General features: G+C 36.6%; 1 protein-coding gene across 5 annotated transcripts in view; it reads right to left on the bottom strand.

The window, feature by feature from the left end:
* The window catches only part of Eya1 (EYA transcriptional coactivator and phosphatase 1), a 150,086-nt gene that overhangs the window by 124,546 nt on the left and 3,493 nt on the right, over positions 1-22,047 (bottom strand). For all 5 annotated transcript variants that reach the window (XM_027947492.2, XM_071601995.1, XM_034635755.2 and 2 more), the window contains exon 2: positions 4,898-4,975. In XM_027947492.2, coding sequence (XP_027803293.2) covers positions 4,898-4,975 — 78 coding nt within the window. The remainder of the gene's footprint in view (positions 1-4,897; positions 4,976-22,047) is intronic.

The following is a 22,047-nucleotide window of genomic DNA, read 5'->3' as shown; positions in this document are numbered from 1 at the left end:
TCCATGAAGGCTGGGACCTGTCCACCATCTCACTGCTATATTCCCACATATAGCAGGTATTTGATAAAGAACTGCTGACTTAATGATTAGGACCCACAGAGTTGTGTCTTTTTATGACCTATTAAAAATCTTACAACTGTATATATCATTCATATTTTTTTCCTCTTCCAGAAGTATTCTTGTTTCTATTTTCCTTTTTCTAATATAATTGGACATCAACTTTGTGTAATCAATATCATCGACTAGCATCCTATCCACTTTATAACACATTTAGACTTTGGGAAAATGGCAAAAGTGACATGCAAAGATATTAGAGTATGCACATTATTTTCAATCCCTGTGATTCTTAAAATTTAAATCATCACAATATTGCTTTCTGTTGGTAAAGAATAAGCAAAACATCATTATGCTTTAAAAACATGATAAACAACCTTATAATTTTTAAGTCAGCCACACACCTAGAAAACCAACCAGTCTCCCCACACCAGGATACCTGAGGGACTCCGTGGAGCACAGGCACCCTTGAGGCCTCCTTAGTGTTTTGGAAATAATATAATTCCTTAAGAGCCAGAGGCGGGGTTACTATCCCCAATATCAGAGTGACTCCATTTCTTCTTTTTCTGTCTTATTTCTAAAGACACAAGAGCAGTTGGGATGGGCATTTTTGGGTGCACACAAATTTTTAAGCCATCATGGACAAGAAAGTAGGAATGGTTACCGCAGAGGTAAAGGTCATTTTGGAGTTAGAGGTTTAGAGATTTCTTTCTTTTATAAATCCAAAGCCCTATTCACAGCCATTCTAACATTCCTTGTTTTTTGTATTTTTTTCTCATTAGGAGAAAAGGAAGGAAGGAGGCAAGCAGGAAGAAAAAATGTGAAAGACTGTACAAGTATAGACACGTCCATGATCTTTGTGCTTCCTATGCCTTGACCCAACTCCCCACCTGATTCTTAACACCGTGTTTGACACAGATAATCAACCTGTGGAAAGCAAGACCCTTTCTAGATTTTGCCCAAACTATCCCTCCACCTCCCTCTAGGCTGGTTTCCTAAGCCCTTGATTCTCCTGCATATCTTTTCCAAGTAGAAGGCGCACTTTATCCCAGATTCTAGGTATCATAAAGACCCTGGAAAACATATCTTCATTGCTTCTTCCAAGCATTGGTTTCCTGCTCTCCTGCAGAAACACTCTTTCTCTGAGGTTCCTGAGAGCTCTTTCCCACTTGCATGAATGATCCACCTCCTAGACCTTTAGTATTTGGCTGCACCTCCAGATGAGCCCCAACATTACCCTGGGTTGTACATCCAACACTTTTCTCAGTCTTTCTAGGTCTTCTATCCAGCCTCCTACTTCAGTAATTAAGTTCATATATCATCCAGACCTTTTTTTTTTCTCCGTTCCATGGTCTCAAGCTATAAGCACATTGGCCAATTCTTTCATCTGCTTAAGCAGACATTTACTGACATTTACTATGATAAGGTTGGATAAGACCCATACAGAATCTTTATTCTCATAAGGCTATAGCTTAACAGGAAGGCAGATACTAAAACATAATTTGAAAAGTAGTAAGAAGGATAAGGAAGGGAAGTATGGAGAACTAACTACAGACTCTAGACTTTTAGAGGAATCAGACAGGAGTTCTCTCAGCACATTGCCCCTCCTCCACTTCAAATTCTTCTGCATTCCCTTCCACTTCATCTTCCACAGTGAAGGAGTTTTTCCTTTCCTAAGCTGACCCACCTCTGTTTTGGGTTGAAGCTATTGCTGTCCCATCAGGGACTTTCCTTCATCGATTACCTATAAATTCTGTGTCTATAACATAAAGCCTCCCTGACCTTCTCAGTGTCACCCCTTTCTCTACCAAAACTGACTTTTCTTCCCCTCCTTTCACCACCATGCTCTTGAAAGATCTCTTTTTCTTCCTCACCTTGTTCTCCCAGTCACCCACCCACTCAGCAATCTTGATGACCACCTGTTACATACTAGGAACTCGGTTGGGCACACAGAAATGGGATGTGTAAAACGGGATGTGTGATCAAGTTGGGGAAAGGAAAAATAAAGCCCCCCTGTCCACAAAAACTGCCATAGGCTACATCCACAGATGCTTCTAATTTGTTTTGACTTTGTCCTAATCTGAGTCTTGTAGAGAAGTTACAAGAATAATATGAAAACTTCCCAGATAGCCTTCATCCAAATTCTCTACCATTATATTATATAAGCTTTATACTCAATACACTGTGTTTATGTGAATATATACACATGTAAATCTCACATTTGGGGGGAGTTTCCCAGAAATGAATAAATAAATATATAAATGTGTGTGTGTGTGTGTGTGTGTGTGTGTGTGTTGGTGTGTATGTGTGTGTGGCCTAAAACTCCTTTAATATTTTAAATAATAATCCAGAAATCCAGATTAATTTTAATTTCCTGGGACCAGAATAACCTACAGCAAAGGGAATGTCTCCAGATCATCTATCAAAGTAAATAATACAGTCACATTACCATTAGTGAACTTCAAATTGCATTTCCTGCAGAGCCTTGGGAGCATATGAACAACCAATGTCTCCCTACGTATGTCAGCACATATGAGAGTTACCCAAATGATGTCCCTGTCCTCATAAATATTTCAGTTTTTATTTCTTTAAACAAGGAATTCCTTTACTATAGCACATTATCAAAATCAGGAGAAACAGTGATGCAATACTATTATCTTCATATACTTTCAAAAATCAATTATCTCTTTGTAGCACATGTTTAACTTGTACTTAAAAATTGTTACTTTTGAAAAATACAAATGTTACACACATGCATTGTAAAAAAAAGATATTTGGGGGAAAAAACCCAAAAATCATAAAGAATGAAATTCAAATTATTCTTCCACCCAGAGAGTTTCACCGTTAATTTTTGTACCCATATACAGAGGCACACATCTATACACATAAATGTCTTTCTTTTGAAACTTAACTGATTATCCTATGTTATTCTCATGTAATCTGCTTTTTACTGTAGAGTTAACCTTTTCTCATGTCATTTAAAAAAGCTGCATATGAATCTGTCATGTAGACAGTGCTTCCTTGACATCCTTCCCTTCCTTCACTTCTATTCAATGCTTTTTCTTCTTCCCCAATCACTCCTGTTTCCATTTGATCCTCTACCCAACTCTTCCATATATGAGTGTGTATGTGTGTTTTCCCTGGGTTCTTTCTGAACCCTATTATTGCCTGCTAACTTTAATCTCCAGTATAGTTTCAAAATTCCCTCTTCATATCTTTCCTGGGCTCCAATCCCACTTGACATCTTCAGGTAGATGATATCTTGTATTCAACATGCCCAAAACTGAGGTCACCACTTTTCTTTGTCAATTTTTCTCCTATTTCCTAGCTCCTCTCTCTCAGCCACACTCACCTCCCATGTCCCTTCATCACTAATGACTATGAATCTCACTTCATAGATACACTGAATCCCTCCTTCCCATACTTAGGGACAACACTTATGTTGTCTTCAATATTTCTTGCCCAAGTTAATACAAAAAATCCTCTAATTGGCCTCTCCAGTTAAGCATCCCCAAACCATCCTGCCCAATAATCATGGCTCTGGATTATGAATATAAGCATGAAATCTCTTCCTGTGATGCTTCCCATTGCACTTAGGATGAAACAAACTCTGTGGAGGGCATACAAGCCTCTTCGGACTCTGGCCTCCCTCTGCAGCACATCCTTGCTGCTCATATACAAACTAAGAATGCTGAACCATTAGTTTTCCCAAGTTGCACGCACTATGTACTGTGGTCCCTGCCCATAGAGGGGCCCATCTGTCCAACATCCCCATCTCTAGTTCTACATGTGCTTTCTTCCTACTCATTTTTTTTTTTTTTAATAGAGTGAAGCCACCTATTCTGGACACCTTCCCTGACCAGCCCGTCCCAGCCTGGTCTCCACTGGGTCTCTTCCTGTTCTTAGGGCTTCCCAGTCTTCCCTCTGACATTACCAAACAGCTCTATGAAGGTTTGGTCATTTGTTCACTCCATCATGCCCTGAACTAAGACCATTTCCATACATCTATGCATTCATAATAGGTCTGAGCACACTGTCTGGCTTAAGTCAAAATCCAAAAAATGCTTTCCAAAAGAACAAATGGATATAATATTATGCTTTCTTATTTCTTTATTGTTTCTTACCTGGTATCATTAGTATTGATGAAGTGTACATGTGCATTTAATTTTATCTCTCTATATAATCCCCTTTAGTTGTGATGTATATTAAATATGTAACCCTGAGAGCTAGATTAAATCAGTCACAAATTCATGAAAGTACAGCATTTCTGACTGAGAGGTCTTATAAATATAGCAGATATTATGAGAAGGGTTGAAAATTTTAAAAATATCTTTGATATAAAGAACTTTTAAATGAAATAGTGTAAGCTGGATAACTTGGCAAATAGTATCTCACAGTTATTTCATCACTACACTACCTTCTTGTCAGTAATCTTGTCATGACAGATATAAAACTTGGCCATTTCCTTTGGCAGAGACAGATTCTATTAATGGGAAAGAGATAAAATATGACTTAAGAATTTAATACTGTTTCACAGAGTCTATTTAACTTAGCTATATTATTTACATGATAATTATTTAAAAGGATGATGGGCAAGTCTATTCAAGAAGTAAAGGTCAGATTCTGCCTGCCCAAATTCACATGATGGGAGAAAGGATACAAACAAGATCTAAATGGAGAAACAGTTCGTCACACTGAATAAAAATATCCAAATTTGGTCATATGTGATTCTGAGCAAAGCTATAATTTATATGTATATTTATATGTATATACACGGACATCTATATAAATACATTAGAATAATATTGAATATTAGTGTGAAAATCTAATATATGTTCCTTACCTGAACCTGAGAAATTGTCTAAAGACCCGTCTGCTGTTGTTGAAGCTATTTCGCTGCTGCTCATTGGCTCTGTTTTAACTACAAAAATAAACATACATCATATATCCAATTAATAATTGTTTGTAAAGGCATGGTACAACATTCAAATAATGGCAAGAAATTCACCTTTTCCCATTGGAATATAAATCAGGTTAATATTCTTAATAGAATCTCTTCTAAAAAAAAATAATGTCTTTTCCCCCTGAGAAAACAATCTACAGGGCTGAGGTTGTAGTTCAGTGGAAGAGTGCTTGCCTAGCATGCAGGAGGTACTGGGTTCACTCCTCAGAACTTCATAAAAATAAGTAAATAAAATAAAGGTATCGTGTCTATCTACAATTAAAAATAAGAAAAGAAAGCAATCTATTATTACAAGTTACCTTTTAAGAGCAACACTTTACAAAGTAAACTCATTGTTCCCTTATATATTTACTAAACAATGTTAATAAATAATATTATTGTTAATAAATGATATTAATGCTAATAAATAATATTGTGATAGGGAATGTTTCCTATCACAATAAAGAAAAATCTTCATTATTTGGCCTGTCAAAAAGGTAAAACAAAATGAATTGAAGCAGTGGGAAATAATTTACTGTTTAAACATCAGCAGGATTTCAAGACACTTCAGGGTAGTTGCGTACATACCACACAGGTGCACACACATGCTTTATCACATTATGTAGCATGAATCAAAGACAGTAATCCATTAAATTGAGAACTATCACCAACTCAGATAAAACTGCCAATTCATCAAAATTTTATGTATACTTAGTACCAGAAACAACATACTATGAAGAAGAAATGAAGTTTTCCACCTCAAAATAGAATGAAGGATAGGAGACAGTTTATGGATTAATTATACACAAATGATCTTTGATAAAGTTCCTTTTGGTAAAGCTGGAAATTTATGCTATAGAGTCTCCAAAGTAAACCTCTCCCCTGACAGATTAATCGAATTATTGTACTCCACCAAATGAGCCAGACCATCTCAGAACATCTACCTTTTTCCTCCCTAGTTTTCAAAGGAGGAGCTACAATTATTTGTTTTTCCTGGAAACTTCTGATCAAAGGCCATCTTTAGAACTTGCCTACCCTACTTTGTGGAAGTTACTTGTTCCCCATTAATAGGTTTTTCAGAAAGGGGGCATTAATTTTTAAAGGCAACCTAAAAATTCCTGGTATGCTTTCTGAATTGAAAACTTCAACAAGAAAATAATCAGGGAGGCTTTGCTCACAAAGTGAACATATTCTAAAAGCTGAGAAGATGACAGAGAAATGTAGCTCTTCCTTCATTCAACATGGCTGAGCTCTAAGAAATACCAAGTGGAAGACAAATTCATTCCACTCCTAGGTCTCCAAGTATTTTACGAAAGCATAATGAGTAGTTTTCAAATAAGCATTATAAATAGATGTATCAGATAGTCACTTTCAAAAAAATTAATTATTTAGATGGGTTCTAAACAAGGTTGGGGGAAAAAAAAAACAGCGAGACTAATGAAATCACTGGGCCTGATTGTTTTCATGTAGACCACACAACGGTGAAACTGAAGTTGTAACTGAAGTTTTTGCTTTTCTGCCAGTTGTTTTGGGTTAGAAGTCTTAATTGATGTTAACAAATTCTGACATAAGCCTGTATTTCCCTTCTTTCTCCATGCCACCAGCAACCTAATGATCTTGCTCTTCAGAACCACTATACTGCCAGGGCTTTAGGAACGCCAGTATTCCACAACTAGTGCAGTTTCAAAGAGACCTCCCCAATTGTCCACATCACACCTTATCCCACTTAAAAAAGGACACATGTAATGCTTTGTACACATAAAAACAATAGTTCTATATTACTCTATGCTCGACAGATAACCACTGGGATTCTGAACTCAGAATCGAACCCCACAAGCTTAGCAAAAGATTAGAATAAGGTGTGATGGAAGCAGGTCATGTAAAGTGCCTACTCTGTGTCAGTCTTTATAGGCATTAATTCTTCAAGACAACTCTATATGTAGATCTCAGAATTCATTCATAAACTCCCTGGTCAGATATTGTTTTCTTGTTTTGCATGCAAAAATTGAAACCAGAGAGGGTAGGAAATTGCCCAAAGCCACAGAGGAAGAGACAAAAATAAATATTAATTTTCAATGTGATTTTACTCCAAGGACCACAAACAAAGCTTGGATAATGATAATAAATGGCACTTCCCATTGTTAGAGCCACTCTACGAGAGCAAGGCAGCTGAGTCACAGTGTCACACACTGTGGTAGAATGGAAAATGAAACCCCAGCACTCCCTGCCTGCCCTCCAAGATTCTCAGAGCTTGCAGTGTAGTAAACTTGCTGGAAGATCTGAAGCAGAAGTTCCATGCCCAAGTGTCGGGAAAAGAGAAAAAGGGAATTCTTGTACTGTGTAGAGTGTTATTCCAAATTTCTTTCTAAGTCTGCAAAATCTACGGTCTATGATTCTATTGATGAGACTACACAATTGCTTTGTAAAAGCTTGCCTATAACATCAATCCCAGTACCCCTAAAACCTACACCAGCTCTTCTCCATGTGAGTAGCTTAATCAAATGTAACTTTCACTCCCAAGAGGCACATTGTTATACCTGAAATCCATTAAAACTAGGCAAAAAGAATAGAAAGGAAGGGAAGATGATAGGTTTTCTTTTAGGTTCCAAGTTCATTGCTTTTTGCCTTTGTTCAAATATACCCATCTATACACTGAGGAATAAAGACTCCCAATGAATCCAATTTTTAAAAAGGTTCACTGTTGAAGGGAAGAGGATGTACTTAAAGTAACTACCAGGATATTCATGATTGTATCAGGTCCTGTAATTGAATACTTTGATCGCCAGGGACCAGATGCTAAAAAGACTACTGATTTATTGGGATGTAAAATAGTGTCCAAGGGAAAGTCAAAAAGAACAGAGACTATGCTGGCTTTGTTGTTGCCAACTATATACCTATTTAGAGAATTATAAGAACAAAAATAATCTAGCAACCAAAATGTTACCCATTTCATCCCCACTAGTATGAGCACATTTACCAGTAGGCTACAGATGACATAATGGACCACCTCCAAGAATTTGAACTTAAAAACATCACATCATGAAGTTTTTTAAGTTTTAGATATTTAAGGTACTGTAACAGCTGGGAACAGCTATCCCATCTAAGCTACCTTTTTGAAAAGCAAAATCTGTGAGTGATCTATGCTCCTCTAAATATCTAGTATTACCTCCCTGACACTTTTTTGTCATTTACTATCAGCCTATTAGAAAATAGACTGAATTTTTTTGTTCTTGTTTGCCCACATTCAAATATGTCTGTTTTTTTCTCAAGTTTCCAATCTTCCATCTGATCTATTTAAGGACCTACTCATACTCATCCTTTACAAACTTCAGAAATTCCTCCTCTTTGTCCCTTTAATCTCCGTGGTCCCCCAGACTCCTTTAACTGGTCCCATACTCCAGGCTTGAGTTATGCAGGGAAACTCTCCAGAGTATCACCCATCCAGAGTTCCACCTTTCAATCAATGCCTTCAAGCTTTGGTGTTAAGAGTCAGAGAATGCAATTAAATGCTCTAAGACTTATTAAAACACGTTTGATTCTTTGAGTTTAATTACCTTGTGTGCAAAATTAAAAGCCTTTTATCTTCATTACAAGACTGCAATAAGGATTCCTAAAAATCTATGTAAAGTACCTGGAATCAAGTAGGAGCTGAACCTATATTCATTATCACCATTAACACAAAGAGTCCTAGTAGTTTTCTTCTTCTTTTGGGCTGGATGCCCTTCTATTTTCTGCTGGAGAGTAATACCAGGTAGTAATATTGAATAAAGAGCTGAAAGTACCAGCTTTGGAATTATCAATTGAATTTCAGTCTAGCTTGGTCACCAATGGTGTAAATATGGAATATTACTAATCTTATGTGCTCCTCAGCTTCCTCACCTGTTAGTGGGATTGTATATGGATTACAATATATTCATGAGAGAATTAAATAAAGATAAATGAAAATATAAGGAAACCAGTAGAATAGAGGAAAGGAATTGAGAGGGAGTGAGAAAAGGAGGAAAGGGGAAGAACTTGGAAATAGAATTGACCCATATGCTATGTGCATGTACAAATATACCACAAAGAATCCCACTTTTATCTATAATTATAATGCACTAATTTAAAAAAGTAGAAGGGAGAGTAGTAAAATAGAAAAAGTGGGTTATGGGGAGGGAAGAGGAGAGGTAGGAATGAGGTTAATCAAATTAGATTATTTGCATATATGAATGTCACAATGAATTCCACTATCATAATTATAAATACACCAATAAAAACCATAAAAGACAAATTATTATAAATCACTTAGCACTACACTAGGTCCAGAGTCCATGCTTTTTAGTTAGTCCCTCTACTAGTATTATATCATCTCTTTAATTATTTAATTTTGAGAAATCAAAGCATTTCGTTTTTTTCCCTTTCTTTTCTCATTTTTTTTTCTTTCTTTTTCTAATTTTTTTTTAAACAGTACTGGGAATTGCACCCTGGGTCTTGCACATGCCAGGCAACCACTCTATTATGTATCCCTACCTCATAAAGCAATTTTTAAGATACAGCTGATTGGGTCAAAATTTGTCATAAGCATCACATTAAAGTTAAGCTTATCCTTTGAAAAGTAAATGAGAAGAATCTAAAGTGAAGTGACTTTTCTAAGATCAATCATAAGGCAATGCCTCAGGATAGCTAAAATCAAATCAAGGTAACCTGGCGATAATTCAAGAAAGCAGGACTAAATTATGATTACATTAAGAAAACTGCTACCTTCATCAGTAAAGCCAGTGTATGCTCTTTCTGAAGGAAGAGGAGGATAATATACAAAAGAGTTGGGATCAAGAATTCCGGGGAAAGATGTAGCCATCTCTTTCTATTACACTTTAGGGTGCCTCTAAAAATGAGGAACCTGTCTTCCTTCACCATAAATTTAAGTAAAGAATTATCCATCACAGCATGATGACATAACAATCAAGACCATCCAATTAAGCCATTCCACCATGATCCCATGTCCATCCAGCAACTTCTGGTTGTACTTTGAATATTACAGTCATGTAAATAAATCTCCAAGGAGATGACAGGCCAATCAGAGGAGACAAGGTCCATTAGATTAGATATATTTCTCACAATAAATTAAGAGAGCAGTTAAAGCAAGTTGATCTCCAAGGGGTAGCCCTGTCTGCTGCACTGAGAGCCAGCTGTGGTTTGAGCAAATTGTCTAGGTACACACAGGAAAGGCACTGGCCAACATGATCAGCAGATCCTTCCTAGCTTGTATCCAAGCTCTTCTTGTGACTTTTCTTCAACGTCTTTGCTTGACACAAACTCAGCGTTCCTCTCAATTTTGCTTCCTACTATAATGCCAGCAGCTTCAACACCTCAGTTCACCATCCCGCTACTCCTCCTGCATCTCTGAGACTTACCTTCATCCAATTTTGGTTATTAAATGGCTCAGCTGTATCACTGCCTTCAACTTTAGTACCTCCAAGAAATTCCACCTTTCACTTCCTGCATTGGCTTACTTTCACCAGACAGGTTCTTATTGTTCTCTAGAATATTCCATCTTTCCAAAGCCCTCTCCATTCTCTGCTCTGGCATCACTAGTCTCACTTGCTCAGACTGGAATCCAGAGCCAGTGATGTCTAGCCCCACCAGAGAATGCCATTTTCTCAACCATCAAATTAGATTATTTGGAAACTCTAATCCCAGGATGGGGAATCTTTCACTGTTTGCCCTTCAGCTGCTGTTCTGGATGGATAAGCAAGATAGAATGGGTCACAATGAGCATTCTGACAGAGTGCACATAAATCCAATCTTTCTTCACCCCCTTGAATCATTCTGTTGCTTGACATTCCCTCTTTTCCATCTCTTGTCAACTGTTGGGAATGGTCTCCATGGAGTCTCTTCCACTTACCTTGGGCTCCTGAACCATACCTCACTCTCCACTCTCTTAGCACATATTCTCACCAAATATTTTGTAAAGAATGCTAAAACGTAATTAAACCTGTCATGTTCCCACAACATTTCCCAGTTTTTCTCAGTGATTTCAGTGGAAGTGTCCTTTCCTTTAGCAGGGCTTAATATCTACACTTTTTTTTTTCTTGCTCTCTCTTCCATATCTTCTTTACGATGCTATTCCATTATTTGGGTTCTTGGTAGTCTCAATAACTCCATATGAACAGGTTGCTTCCCATTTTTCTAAAGACAGGTCTCTCCTGTTATTACTTATTTATGGTGCCATGGATCCAATCCAGGGCCTCCAGCCGAGCAGACAAGTGCAGTATCACAGAGCTACCTCCAACACTTCCCTAATTTTGGGTTCTCTCTCATCCATGACACTTATTTTTCATAGCCAAATTTCCTGAAAATTTACTTTCAAATCCTCAGCATGTGCCCTCTATCTTTACTCCTTCGTATCATCCCTTTTGTAGCTATTATTTTAATAATTGCCCAATACAAACATTCCTAAGTCTTGATTTTTCTTCATTATTCTGAAGAATGGGCTCTCTCCTTGTCTATTGTCTCATTGATTGATACAGCAATAGTTCCCTCTTTCTCCAAATAGATTTCTTTATCTCCAGAGATTCTTCTTTTGCTTATTCCACAGTTCTATAATTTCACCTCCTCTATACCGGTCTGAATTTTCTTTCACAATTATTTCTTTCTTACTGTAGTTTTTTTTTTTTTTTTAATTTAAATGACCTTCATGTAGACAACTTCTAAGTTTTTACCTGTGTGTGCACATCCCCCCACTCCCCACACATACAGGGACCAATCATTACATCCCAATTATACAATGTCAAAAAACTACCACAACATAAATTTGCCATCTGATCACTCCATAGTAGTCATCTCTCTTTTACTTAATGTTCTCAGTCACATAGACGGGAAGTCTCCCTTCCATCCTGATTTCTCCTGCTGCTTCTTTCCTCAATCCCCATTTTCAAGTGCTATAATTTGGATCTTAAGTATTCCCTGAAGGTATGGTGCTACTGGGAGGTTTTGGAACCTTTAAGAGGAGGGGCTTAGTGGGCTGTCTTCAGGTCCTGGGGGTCTGCACTTAAAAGGACTCCTCCTCCTCCCCCTCCCCCTCCCCCTCCCCCTCCCCCTCCTCTTCTTCTTCTTCTGTTCCTGCAGTGAGGTGAATAATTTGGCTCTGCCACACACTCCTTGCCATACTGTGCTGCTTTTGTCACAGACTCAAAAGCAACAGGACCAACCAAAACTATGGACTGTGACCTGTAAAACTTTGAGCTAAAATAGACCTCTTTTCTTTTTAAGTTGATTATCCTAGGAATTTGTTATAGTGATGGTAAAGTGACAAACACATCAAGTCTATAAATTCTACCTCTCTAATCTTTCATAACTGTTGTTGTAATTTCAGGGCCACTATCCCAATTACCATCTACCTCTTCTCTTAAAAAAAAAAAAAAAAGTTCGCAGGTTGGCCTTCCAGCTTCCATTTTCCCTACTTTCAGATTTTTATCTTTTTACAGCCTAGGTTTGCCTGGCACCCCTGCTCTGATGTCTTTGGCAGGCTCTCCATTTTCTCCTGAATTAAGTTTCTATTCCCTAATCATGTATTAAAGCCCCTCTTTGTTAACTTCCCATTCCCCTCACATAGTTTATATTTGCCTAAAAGCTAGTAATTTACAAGAATATGAAACTATTTAAAAATACACTGTCCTATCTAATTGTCCTAACTTTCCTATGATACGATAATCCCCATTCCACAAATAAAGCTCCACACATTCCTACACAGATATTTAAGCCAAACTGGCCAAATGACATGTTTAAAGCTTCCTCCTTGCTTCCATTTTGCTAGTGCTTTACCCCATGACATCAGTCTATATATTTTCATCATGACTAAGTCATATACTTGAAATTTCAATCAAAATTCCAAGTGTTCCAAGAAGTCTTCCTTGACCTATTTCTCAGGTATGACTTTTTCCCCTTGAACTTCTAAGTTTGTGTTTGAGTCTCCTTTTTATCTGATTCTACCTCATTTTGTCTTTCAGAGTCTTTCTCATTTTAATGCATAATAAATTTTTTTCATGGTAGGAGTTACATCATTTTACATTATTATATCTCTCTAGAACTTAGCACAATGCCTGCCTTGCAACTGGAATACAGTATTTATTGTAGAAATGATTAAAGGTCAAAAAAAATGTGTAAAAAACTGATTACAACAAATTTAATTCCATTAGACGATTACAGGGGCAATTAAAAATACTCCTGAAACATAATATGAGATTTGTTCCTCCCAAATTATCATTCGGTGGGTGAACTTATGTGCAAGTTCTTGCAAAGTGTCTCATTGACAGAACACATGTAACATACTTTTTTTTTTTTAAAACAAAGTGCTTTTTAGAGAAGACACATTAGCATAAAATAATATCAATCAATATTCATTTGTATGTTTAGAGAAGACCCTGCCTCAATCAGTAAAAAGAGAAATAAACTATCATAGATTTAATAACAATTCATGGAGCATGACTAACCAAAGGCAAATATTGAATATTACTGCAAATATGCCTCAAAAGAGTCCTTCATAAAGCAACTCTGCACGTGATTATGCTGTTGAGATCACTAAAGAAAAACACAACCATCTAATGTCATGGTTTAGATCCAATGACAATATAACTCACAGATTTAAAGACTCTCTTTCTTAAACCATAAGGCAGAAATGAAAATGTATGCTTTTAAAATCTTTGTCAAATGATCCAAAAGGGACAATGGCACTAAAGGCATATGGAAAGAGAAAGAATAAAACTGTTCCATGAAACAGGAGAGTGGAAAAATCACATTTCTAAATGTCTACATTTTTTTATGATACCATGCTTTAAAAACACATGATTGAATTAATTACTATCAGTAGCCATTGAACTATTTCCTCATTGAAAAATATATAAATCCATGAACTAGATGTTTTAGTTAATTTCCATTTGGAAAATGAGGTGTCTCTTTATGCTTGGACTGGCTCTAGGGCCTGATATAGGATTATCACCCCTCTAAATGGTAAAGTCATCTTTTTTTTTTTTTAATATTAGAAGAGGGTAGAAAAAATACAAGCTCTTCAAAAGGGCATAACTGTATGACATTCTGAAAATCAAATTAACACATTTTGACTAAACTTGAACTTAAGGGTATACAAGACCAACACTGAATGTTAGTCAATTCCAAAATCTGGTATTCACAGGAAGTGTAGTAGTGACATTTAACAGTGACTTATGTGGAGAGCTGGACTAGCTGACATTGTCTATAGAAGCGATAATTAATGGTAAAGATTGAGTGTACCTTTGATGTATCTTTTGCAACTCTACTTTCCTGTTTTTAGTGACTCTCATTCTTGTCTCACTAGCTGCCTAAACTACCACATAAACTCTGTACAGATTGCACAAGCCTCCATACTGTAGCCCATCTCTCCCCCAATCAAATCTATCCTTGAAATTGATGCCAGATTAATCTTAACCCCTTTTATCAATCAGTCCCTTCCTCAAAAACATTCACTGGCTTCTCTATTCCACCACAAAGTCCAAATTCCTTAGCCTAGTGTTCAGGGTCCTCCACTGTTTGGCTAGAGCTGATCCTCCCAACCTTATCTACTATCAATTCCTTCTCCAGCTAAACTGGTCTCCTCACAGTCTCCCAAACTATCCTACCTTTGTTCCTATTGTTCCCTCATTTAGAATGCATTCCATCCCTTTTTGACCTATTCAAATTCTACCCATTCCCCAACACTGAGCTCAAATTCCATCTCCTTCTTGAAGCCTGGCCAGGCCCTAGCAAGCTGAAGAGCTCTTTCTTCTGAACTGAGAGGACTTTTGTTTGCATCAGTGGCTTCTAACCTGCTTGGGAATGAAGCCCTCTTTCTAAAACCAAAATATTGCAGAACTCAAATGATTGCCTATGTTTACTCTGTTGATGAAGAAGGTGCAGAATGACAAAAACCTACTGTGAATCTATAGATAAAAATTTGTATTTTAATAATCATTAACACTTGTAGTTTGTCAATTTTCTCATTCAATGGATCAAGCTTTTTACATAAGAGAACTGGCTGACCTTTGGTACTAGTTCCCCGAACTCTGAGCCACAGAATTAAAAATTCTAGCCTTCATAATTTACCTGGATTATTGCCTTTTAGTTTTCAAAAGTATTGCCAAGTATTCAAAAGTCTTATATCTCCCAACAGGACTATGAGTTCCTTAAAGCAGTAGTGTTAGTGTTTATCTTCTAGAATCTAGCATTGCTCTTCATACACAATCAAAACTAAATAAATGTTTGCTTCCCATTTCCTTAAATATTGTATTATAAAGTTTATCATACATAAAAATAATTAGTGAATAACCATAAACTTACCATCTGGATTCAACAATTAATATTTTACTATATATTTGCTATGTCTATCCTTCAAAAAAATCTTATTTCTCATATATTTCAAAATCAGTTACAGAGATAAACATTTCCCCTAAACATTTCAGAATCCATGTCATTAACTAGAGCTTATATTTACTTACGGCTCTTTTTATTTTAAGTAAAATGTATATATATATATATTGAAATGAACCAATCTTAAATATGCCATTCAATGACTTTTAAAAGATACATGCATTTAGAAACCAACATAGGATCTAAATCTTTTTAGCTTATTAGGATAATGGAAGCATGGCACAACAATATGAAAAGATTGCCTCTGTTTTAAGAATTTAGCAATACAATGCTCTCATTTTCCTACATAGGCAATGTTCATATAGCTTTCTGAATGGAAGAGTAATAATTGTAAAAGTAGTTTATATTTATTGAGCTCCTCCTATATGCCAGGCATAGTGCTAAGCACTTTATAAACAAACACTTCAGAACTTTACAGCTGGTTTGCTGCTTATGGCAACTATAAGAGACATTTATTACAATTGTATCATTTCAAAGATGAGGAAACTGTAGACTCAAGAAGTAAAACAACTAGCCCAGGGTCACAACACTAGTTTCAAACTTTTAAGTTAATTTATCTTTAATAAATCCACCGAAGAGTTCAGCATTTTCCAATTAGGGTTCTATCATCCTTAATCATTGCTCTGATATAGACCTAGGAAATCAGTGAGCAACAGGGCAATAGGATTGTCTGAGAATACCAGGGCACTGAATAAAAGTATATCAGTGTATGTTGCAAATTAACAGATGGTAAACTAAACTAGTGTATGAAGATTGGAAGCAGATGAGTTGGCTTGGACTCAGAATCTCAATCACATCAATATGGAAAAATGACTTATTTACCTAAAATGTAATCAATCTACCAAATGATTAGTACCCTTTTCCCATCCTTCACCCACTCACAGGAGCATCCAGACACAAACCCTCCCCACACTGAGTATTAATCAAGTGAGCACTTAAGGACTGCAAGTACTGCCAGCACGGGCAGAGGCTGAGCCACTATGCGTGGGGCTCAAAGGAGGAGAAAATACCCTTTACTACTGCACAGTCAGTCCCAAAGAATATGTTTCGTTTAAAAAATATAACATTTAATATTACTTAATAATAACTGCTATTTCTTTTAACATGCAGTCAATGACAGTAACCATCCTTTGTGTGTTAGACAGACCCATGTCATGACACCCCATAAGAAAAGGGCAATCCTCATTTTACACTGAAAGAAGCAGAGGCTCAGAAGTACTAAGAGCAGCCAATGGATAGAAAGCACTTCCTAGGAGTTCGACTCTGTTCTCAACTTACTTAACCAACCTAGTGACACGGCAGGTAGGCAGCCCTACCATCTTCATCTCACAGACTGAGATGCAGAGGTATCACACTAGGTAGTTGGTGAGTGGCAGAGCGCAGAGATGCCTCCAACAGAGGCATCCTGGCCTCAGAACTCCCTCTGACCCCCTGCTCTGCTGCTTCTCAAAATTTGCCTTAGCTATATCCTGCACTAATAGCAAAACTGAGTTTTGTTTTGTTGTTGTTGTTGTTGTAGTACCAGGAATTGAACTCAGGGGCACTTGACCATTGAGCCACATCCCCAACCCTATTTTGTATTTTTCTCTAGAGACAGGGTCTCACTGAGTTGCTCAGTGCCTTGCTTTTGCTGAGGCTGGCTTTGAGTTCACAATCCTCCTGCCTCAGCCTCCCCATAGCTGGAGCCACTGGGATTACAAGTGTGCACCGCTGCACCTGGCCCAAACTGAGATTTTTTTTTTTTAAACCCCAATCAGTCTGACTGGAAAATTCATGCTTTCACCATCATAAGATACTGATGTCCTATTTTTAAATATTTTGACTCCTTTCCCAGTTTACTTTCCTTAAGGCAAGGATGTCATTGAGCTGTCATTAAATGAATAATATGTAAATAAACACATGGTTTCAGGTCAAATATCCTCATTACTTCTCACCTAGCATCCTTTCTCACTGCCCACCACCTCCTGAACATGGTTTCAAAATACTACTTAAGGGTACTTCTTAAAACATAAACCCAATCACATCACTCACCTATGTGTAAGCCGTCAGGTCTCTTGTGCAAATGAATTCAAATTCCTGAACACGATACCTAAGGCCTTCAGCATGTGCCCTGGCTGACTGTCTTGGCCCTATTTCTGTGCACTGTGCGTGTCTCCCACAACATACACACACACACTCTTCCAATTAGGAAAGTCTTTGCCAAAACTGTAAAAACCACATTCTCACTCTTACTACAGCCTGGATGTAACATCACTCTTTCAATTTCCCCCCACCTTTGAAATATTTTATCTCCAATTTTCATTCCTTTAACTTCTTACTACACCTAATTAGATGAGCGGCCTTATCTATCATTCAGTTACATACTACATTGAAGTTGCTGCATCAAAATACTTAATTCCAACAAAGTTTCCATTTATAAAACAAATTAGTGTGGGTCAAATGCAAGCCAGTTACCATGATCAAATTCAAAATCAGTAACAATGTTGACTGTGGATGCTGTCTGGATGGACAGCCTATCAAAGCTACTCTGAACTGGTCTGTGAAATGGTGAATTTCAGTAATTTAAAAACCAAGCTCTAGAAAACTTCTTGAGCCTATTAATGTACTGTGAGTAGAATGATAAGATGCTTTCTGTTACAATCACCTTCATTATTTGCTTAGTACTAGAGGGCATTCATTTAATAAACATTTAGTGCTGAACCTTTTGCTGGATGCTGGGGATACAATACTAAACAAGGCTCTCCGGCCTCTAAGAAGCCTGGAGATTTTAACAGGCAGAACAAGCATGTAAGTGATGTTGAACATTTTTCATCTTGGTCTTAATCTTAGGTAACATAAAAATTTCTTTAGACAGATGAAGTATTTCAGCAAGATGTCTAGAAAGGTACAAAGCATTTAACAACGTGGATTCTGAAATTAGCCTGATGTGCCTTTGAATTTCTTCTCCAATACAGCTAACATGCCATGTACACAGGCTAGACATTTAACCTCTTTAAAATCAAGGGCATAAAAGTCACCTTAAAGATTATATTAAAGATAAAATAAAATGATGTGCTCAAATAAATAGTAAAAACTCAGTTCATAATTTGCTACACAGCTTCTTTCCATTTAAAATTCCCCATATTAGTAATAAATGTAATGGTAAAATAGGTAAGCATCTTAGATATTGTTTCACTTTTCAGAAAGAAACACTGTTTCTAATTTGTTCTATGGGAAGCACATAAACATACCTCCTTGGAATGTGTTTGGTGGGACTCATCTGCATTTTTGGGGTGTAATGGGATATTGGATGCATAAAATCAAACTGAAAAATATGCAAAACTAGCAAATTACCATGAACATAATCAAAGTAAGTTTTCATTTCTACATAATTTGGGGTACTAAAACTTGACGACATAAATCTTTGATTAGCCTCTCAAAACTTACATTCTCTCTTAGTAAAGGCAACAAACATTCAAAGAACAGCTAAAGGACAGATTTTTTTTTTTTTAATTCAAAGTAAAAATTTAAAAACTGGTAAATTTGTAATATATAAATTTCTTCTATGATCTTGTATGCTTAGTGTTCAAGAGAGAAGAATGAATTACCCTTAGCCCTTAACTCCAAGTAAGCAAGGTGAGAATTCACACACACAACACACACACCACCACCACCACCATTACTTTATCTATACTCTGCTCACCCCAAGGCACCCTTGGAAGTAAGAAGTCAGGAATTATTTAAATCAAGAAATCTATGAACAAAGAGAGATGAATTAGTCTAAAAGTTCATGTCTCCTTGGAGGGAACTAGAACTTTCTCCCAGAAAATAGGATGATCTTGGGAAAACGTGTTTCTGTTCATACTGAAGTTCTGGCCCATTCGGGGCAGAGATGCCATAGACCTATGATTCTCTGACCTATTAGCAACTGAAAATGGGCTTTCTGTATCTAGTTACTAGTTTATCAAAAAGCCCAGATGTCTAGAACACATGAACCTAGCTGCAGTCAATAAGCACTTGAATTCTCAAGTTTAGTGAGCTACAGATGATAGGCTATAGAGTGTATCTGTCACCCTGCTCATCACTTTATTCACTTTATTCCTCTGACCTCACCTCTTCTCCAGCCATACACAGCTCCTTGCTGTTCCTAGAACATACCAAGCATATTCCCAACTCTTGGGACAATAGCAGTCTGACAACTGCTATTCCTATAGACTCCCTACCAAATGCCAACATAGTGTCCTTTGGTCAATCGGGTTCTCAAAGTCAAGAGAAATGTGACCAAATTGGGACCAAATTTACCATCAACTTCAAAATATTTCCTGAGGTAGAAACCATTTAGTTTGAGCAGTAGCAACTGCAACTGCTTTTTGAATTTCACAGTAATACTGCTGCAATCCAAATGTGCATATAATAATGACTATTATAATGAAAAGCAGAGATGACTTCCCATCTCTGTTTGATCTCCAAGAGGCTTAACACAGACAGAAGGCTAATGGAATTATAATTAAGTCTGAAGCTTTGAAAACTAGTTAGAGACAATCCCCCCCCCCCGAAGTTAACCTATTGATGCAATATGCCATGCACGCGTGACCACAGGAAGAAAACTCACACACCCGCACACACCAGAACTTGAAGACCAGAGCGTAACTACCCTGTGGAGTCATCCTTATAAGGAAGCCCTCTGTCATCAAAGCCTCTGATGTTGTTCTGGTACAACTCTGCTGTTTGCTAGGAAATGGTTTTCTCCATTTTGAAGGGATCAGTGTGGAAGAGAAAGCTAGAGAGGTATTAGAAAAGGCATTTGCAGAGGATGAGAATCACATATTGTCTTCATAGAATAACAGTGATCTAAAAGTACAGGTTCCCGACTGAGACAGAACTAATTTATATACCAACTCAGAGAATTTATTATGGACCATTTTCCTTTAAACTTGGCATTTAACTTTCTAAGGCTTGGTTTAGAGAACAGGTGTCACTATGACTATGGTTTATATATGATATAGTAATTAATAAATAGAGCCCTTAGAGTAAGTTTCAAACATGCTACAATTTTTATATGACATGCTGTCAGCAAACCCAATGTAAGTTCTGTTATTATCCCCATTTTAAAGATGAGGAAACTGAGTCACACAGAAACTCATTTGCCTGAGTTCACTTGGCTAGTAAATCATGGAGCCAGGATTCAACTCCACACTCTCAACCATTCTGTTGGCAATCTCAAGGCATTTTCTGAAGATTAATTAAAAAACAAAACAAAACAGAGAATGATCAGCATAATGACTAACAACAACTTATGCATTAACATCAGCCATTTTTATTATTAGCAACATGAATGTGAAATTTATTCCCATATATATGATATAGTAAATATTAAATCCTAACAAATTATTTTGTTCCTTCTTTCATGGCTTTTGCTTAAGAATAATTTATAAGAGTCCAATTTCGTGGCTATAAACAAATTCTAAAAATGCCACTTACAAACCTCTTTATTCATGATGCCCCTTAATCTTCCAGAAACTAAATTTTGTGCAGAATGTAAACAATAATAAAATTAGATTACCATGTTTCTATTGACTTCAGAATATTTTACCACAGATAGATAAACATAGCCTATAAAATGTAGCCTCAAACCATAATTTCATATACATCCACTCCAGTTTAGATATTTCCTGTAAGAAAAGATTTCTTAAAGATACTCTCACTGCATAGAATTATATCTTACTAAATCAAAACTACAAGGAGAAAAAAAATTCAGATAATTTGCTAGTATTCTCAGCTTTGCAGAAATGAGATGATAATTTAAAATATTCTGATAATATAAATGTGTTATTGAATTAAACTATCATTTGAAAATATGCAAAATACCACTGAATAAATTTTAAACTCAGATAATTTAGTCACCTAATTCAAGATTATAATCTGTTATCACCTTGGAAATCTGATATATCAATTCAAAATTACTATTTGAATTGCCATCAGAATTCCTGAAATTCTATTTACAGTGAAAATTCCGATTGCATCTGGTTTTGTGTCACTTCAAGACAAAATTATCAAGACTGGTTTAAGCTTCTTGCTTTTTAATCTGAATTTACAATAGAGAAAACTCCCAGTTTGGGAACTCTTAGCTTTACTCACACCTCTTTTTTATCCTTCCCCATTCTCTACCCCCAAAACAACCCCAAATAAACACTCTGAGTAGCAATACAGGAACTGACCAATCCCAGGCTCCCATGGATTTAAGACAACCAGAGAAAACAAAGATGGAAAGAATCCCCGCTTTGCAAACAAGGCCCTAATTAGGTAGGTAAATAAAAATCCTTTTACTGCTAAGGCTCTGAGTCCTTCTGAAGGAAAGGTTTCCAACTATTTCTCACATTTAACCCAAATATCAACACAAAGCCTTCCCCAATAAAGGCTGGAAGATACTCCTCCCTCACATTCCACACTTTGATATTTATCAAAAGAAGCATCACCGCTGAAAGCCTATTTTCTTAAAAATTATGCTTTAAGGATCTAATAAGAAATGTCTATTAAGACAAAGTGTCCAAAACACCAGAGGAAAGAGTTAAAAGAAAGATCACAATTAACTGTTTTCACAACCATTCATTAGTGTCTTCTGGGTTGTTTTGTTTAATCGTAATGAAAATGTT

The sequence above is a fragment of the Marmota flaviventris genome, chromosome 15 (assembly GCF_047511675.1).
Source record: "Marmota flaviventris isolate mMarFla1 chromosome 15, mMarFla1.hap1, whole genome shotgun sequence".
In the NCBI taxonomy this organism is placed as follows: Eukaryota; Metazoa; Chordata; class Mammalia; order Rodentia; family Sciuridae; genus Marmota; species Marmota flaviventris.
The sequence above is the reverse complement of the archived record's forward strand: the minus strand, read 5'-3'. Positions and strand labels throughout refer to the sequence as shown.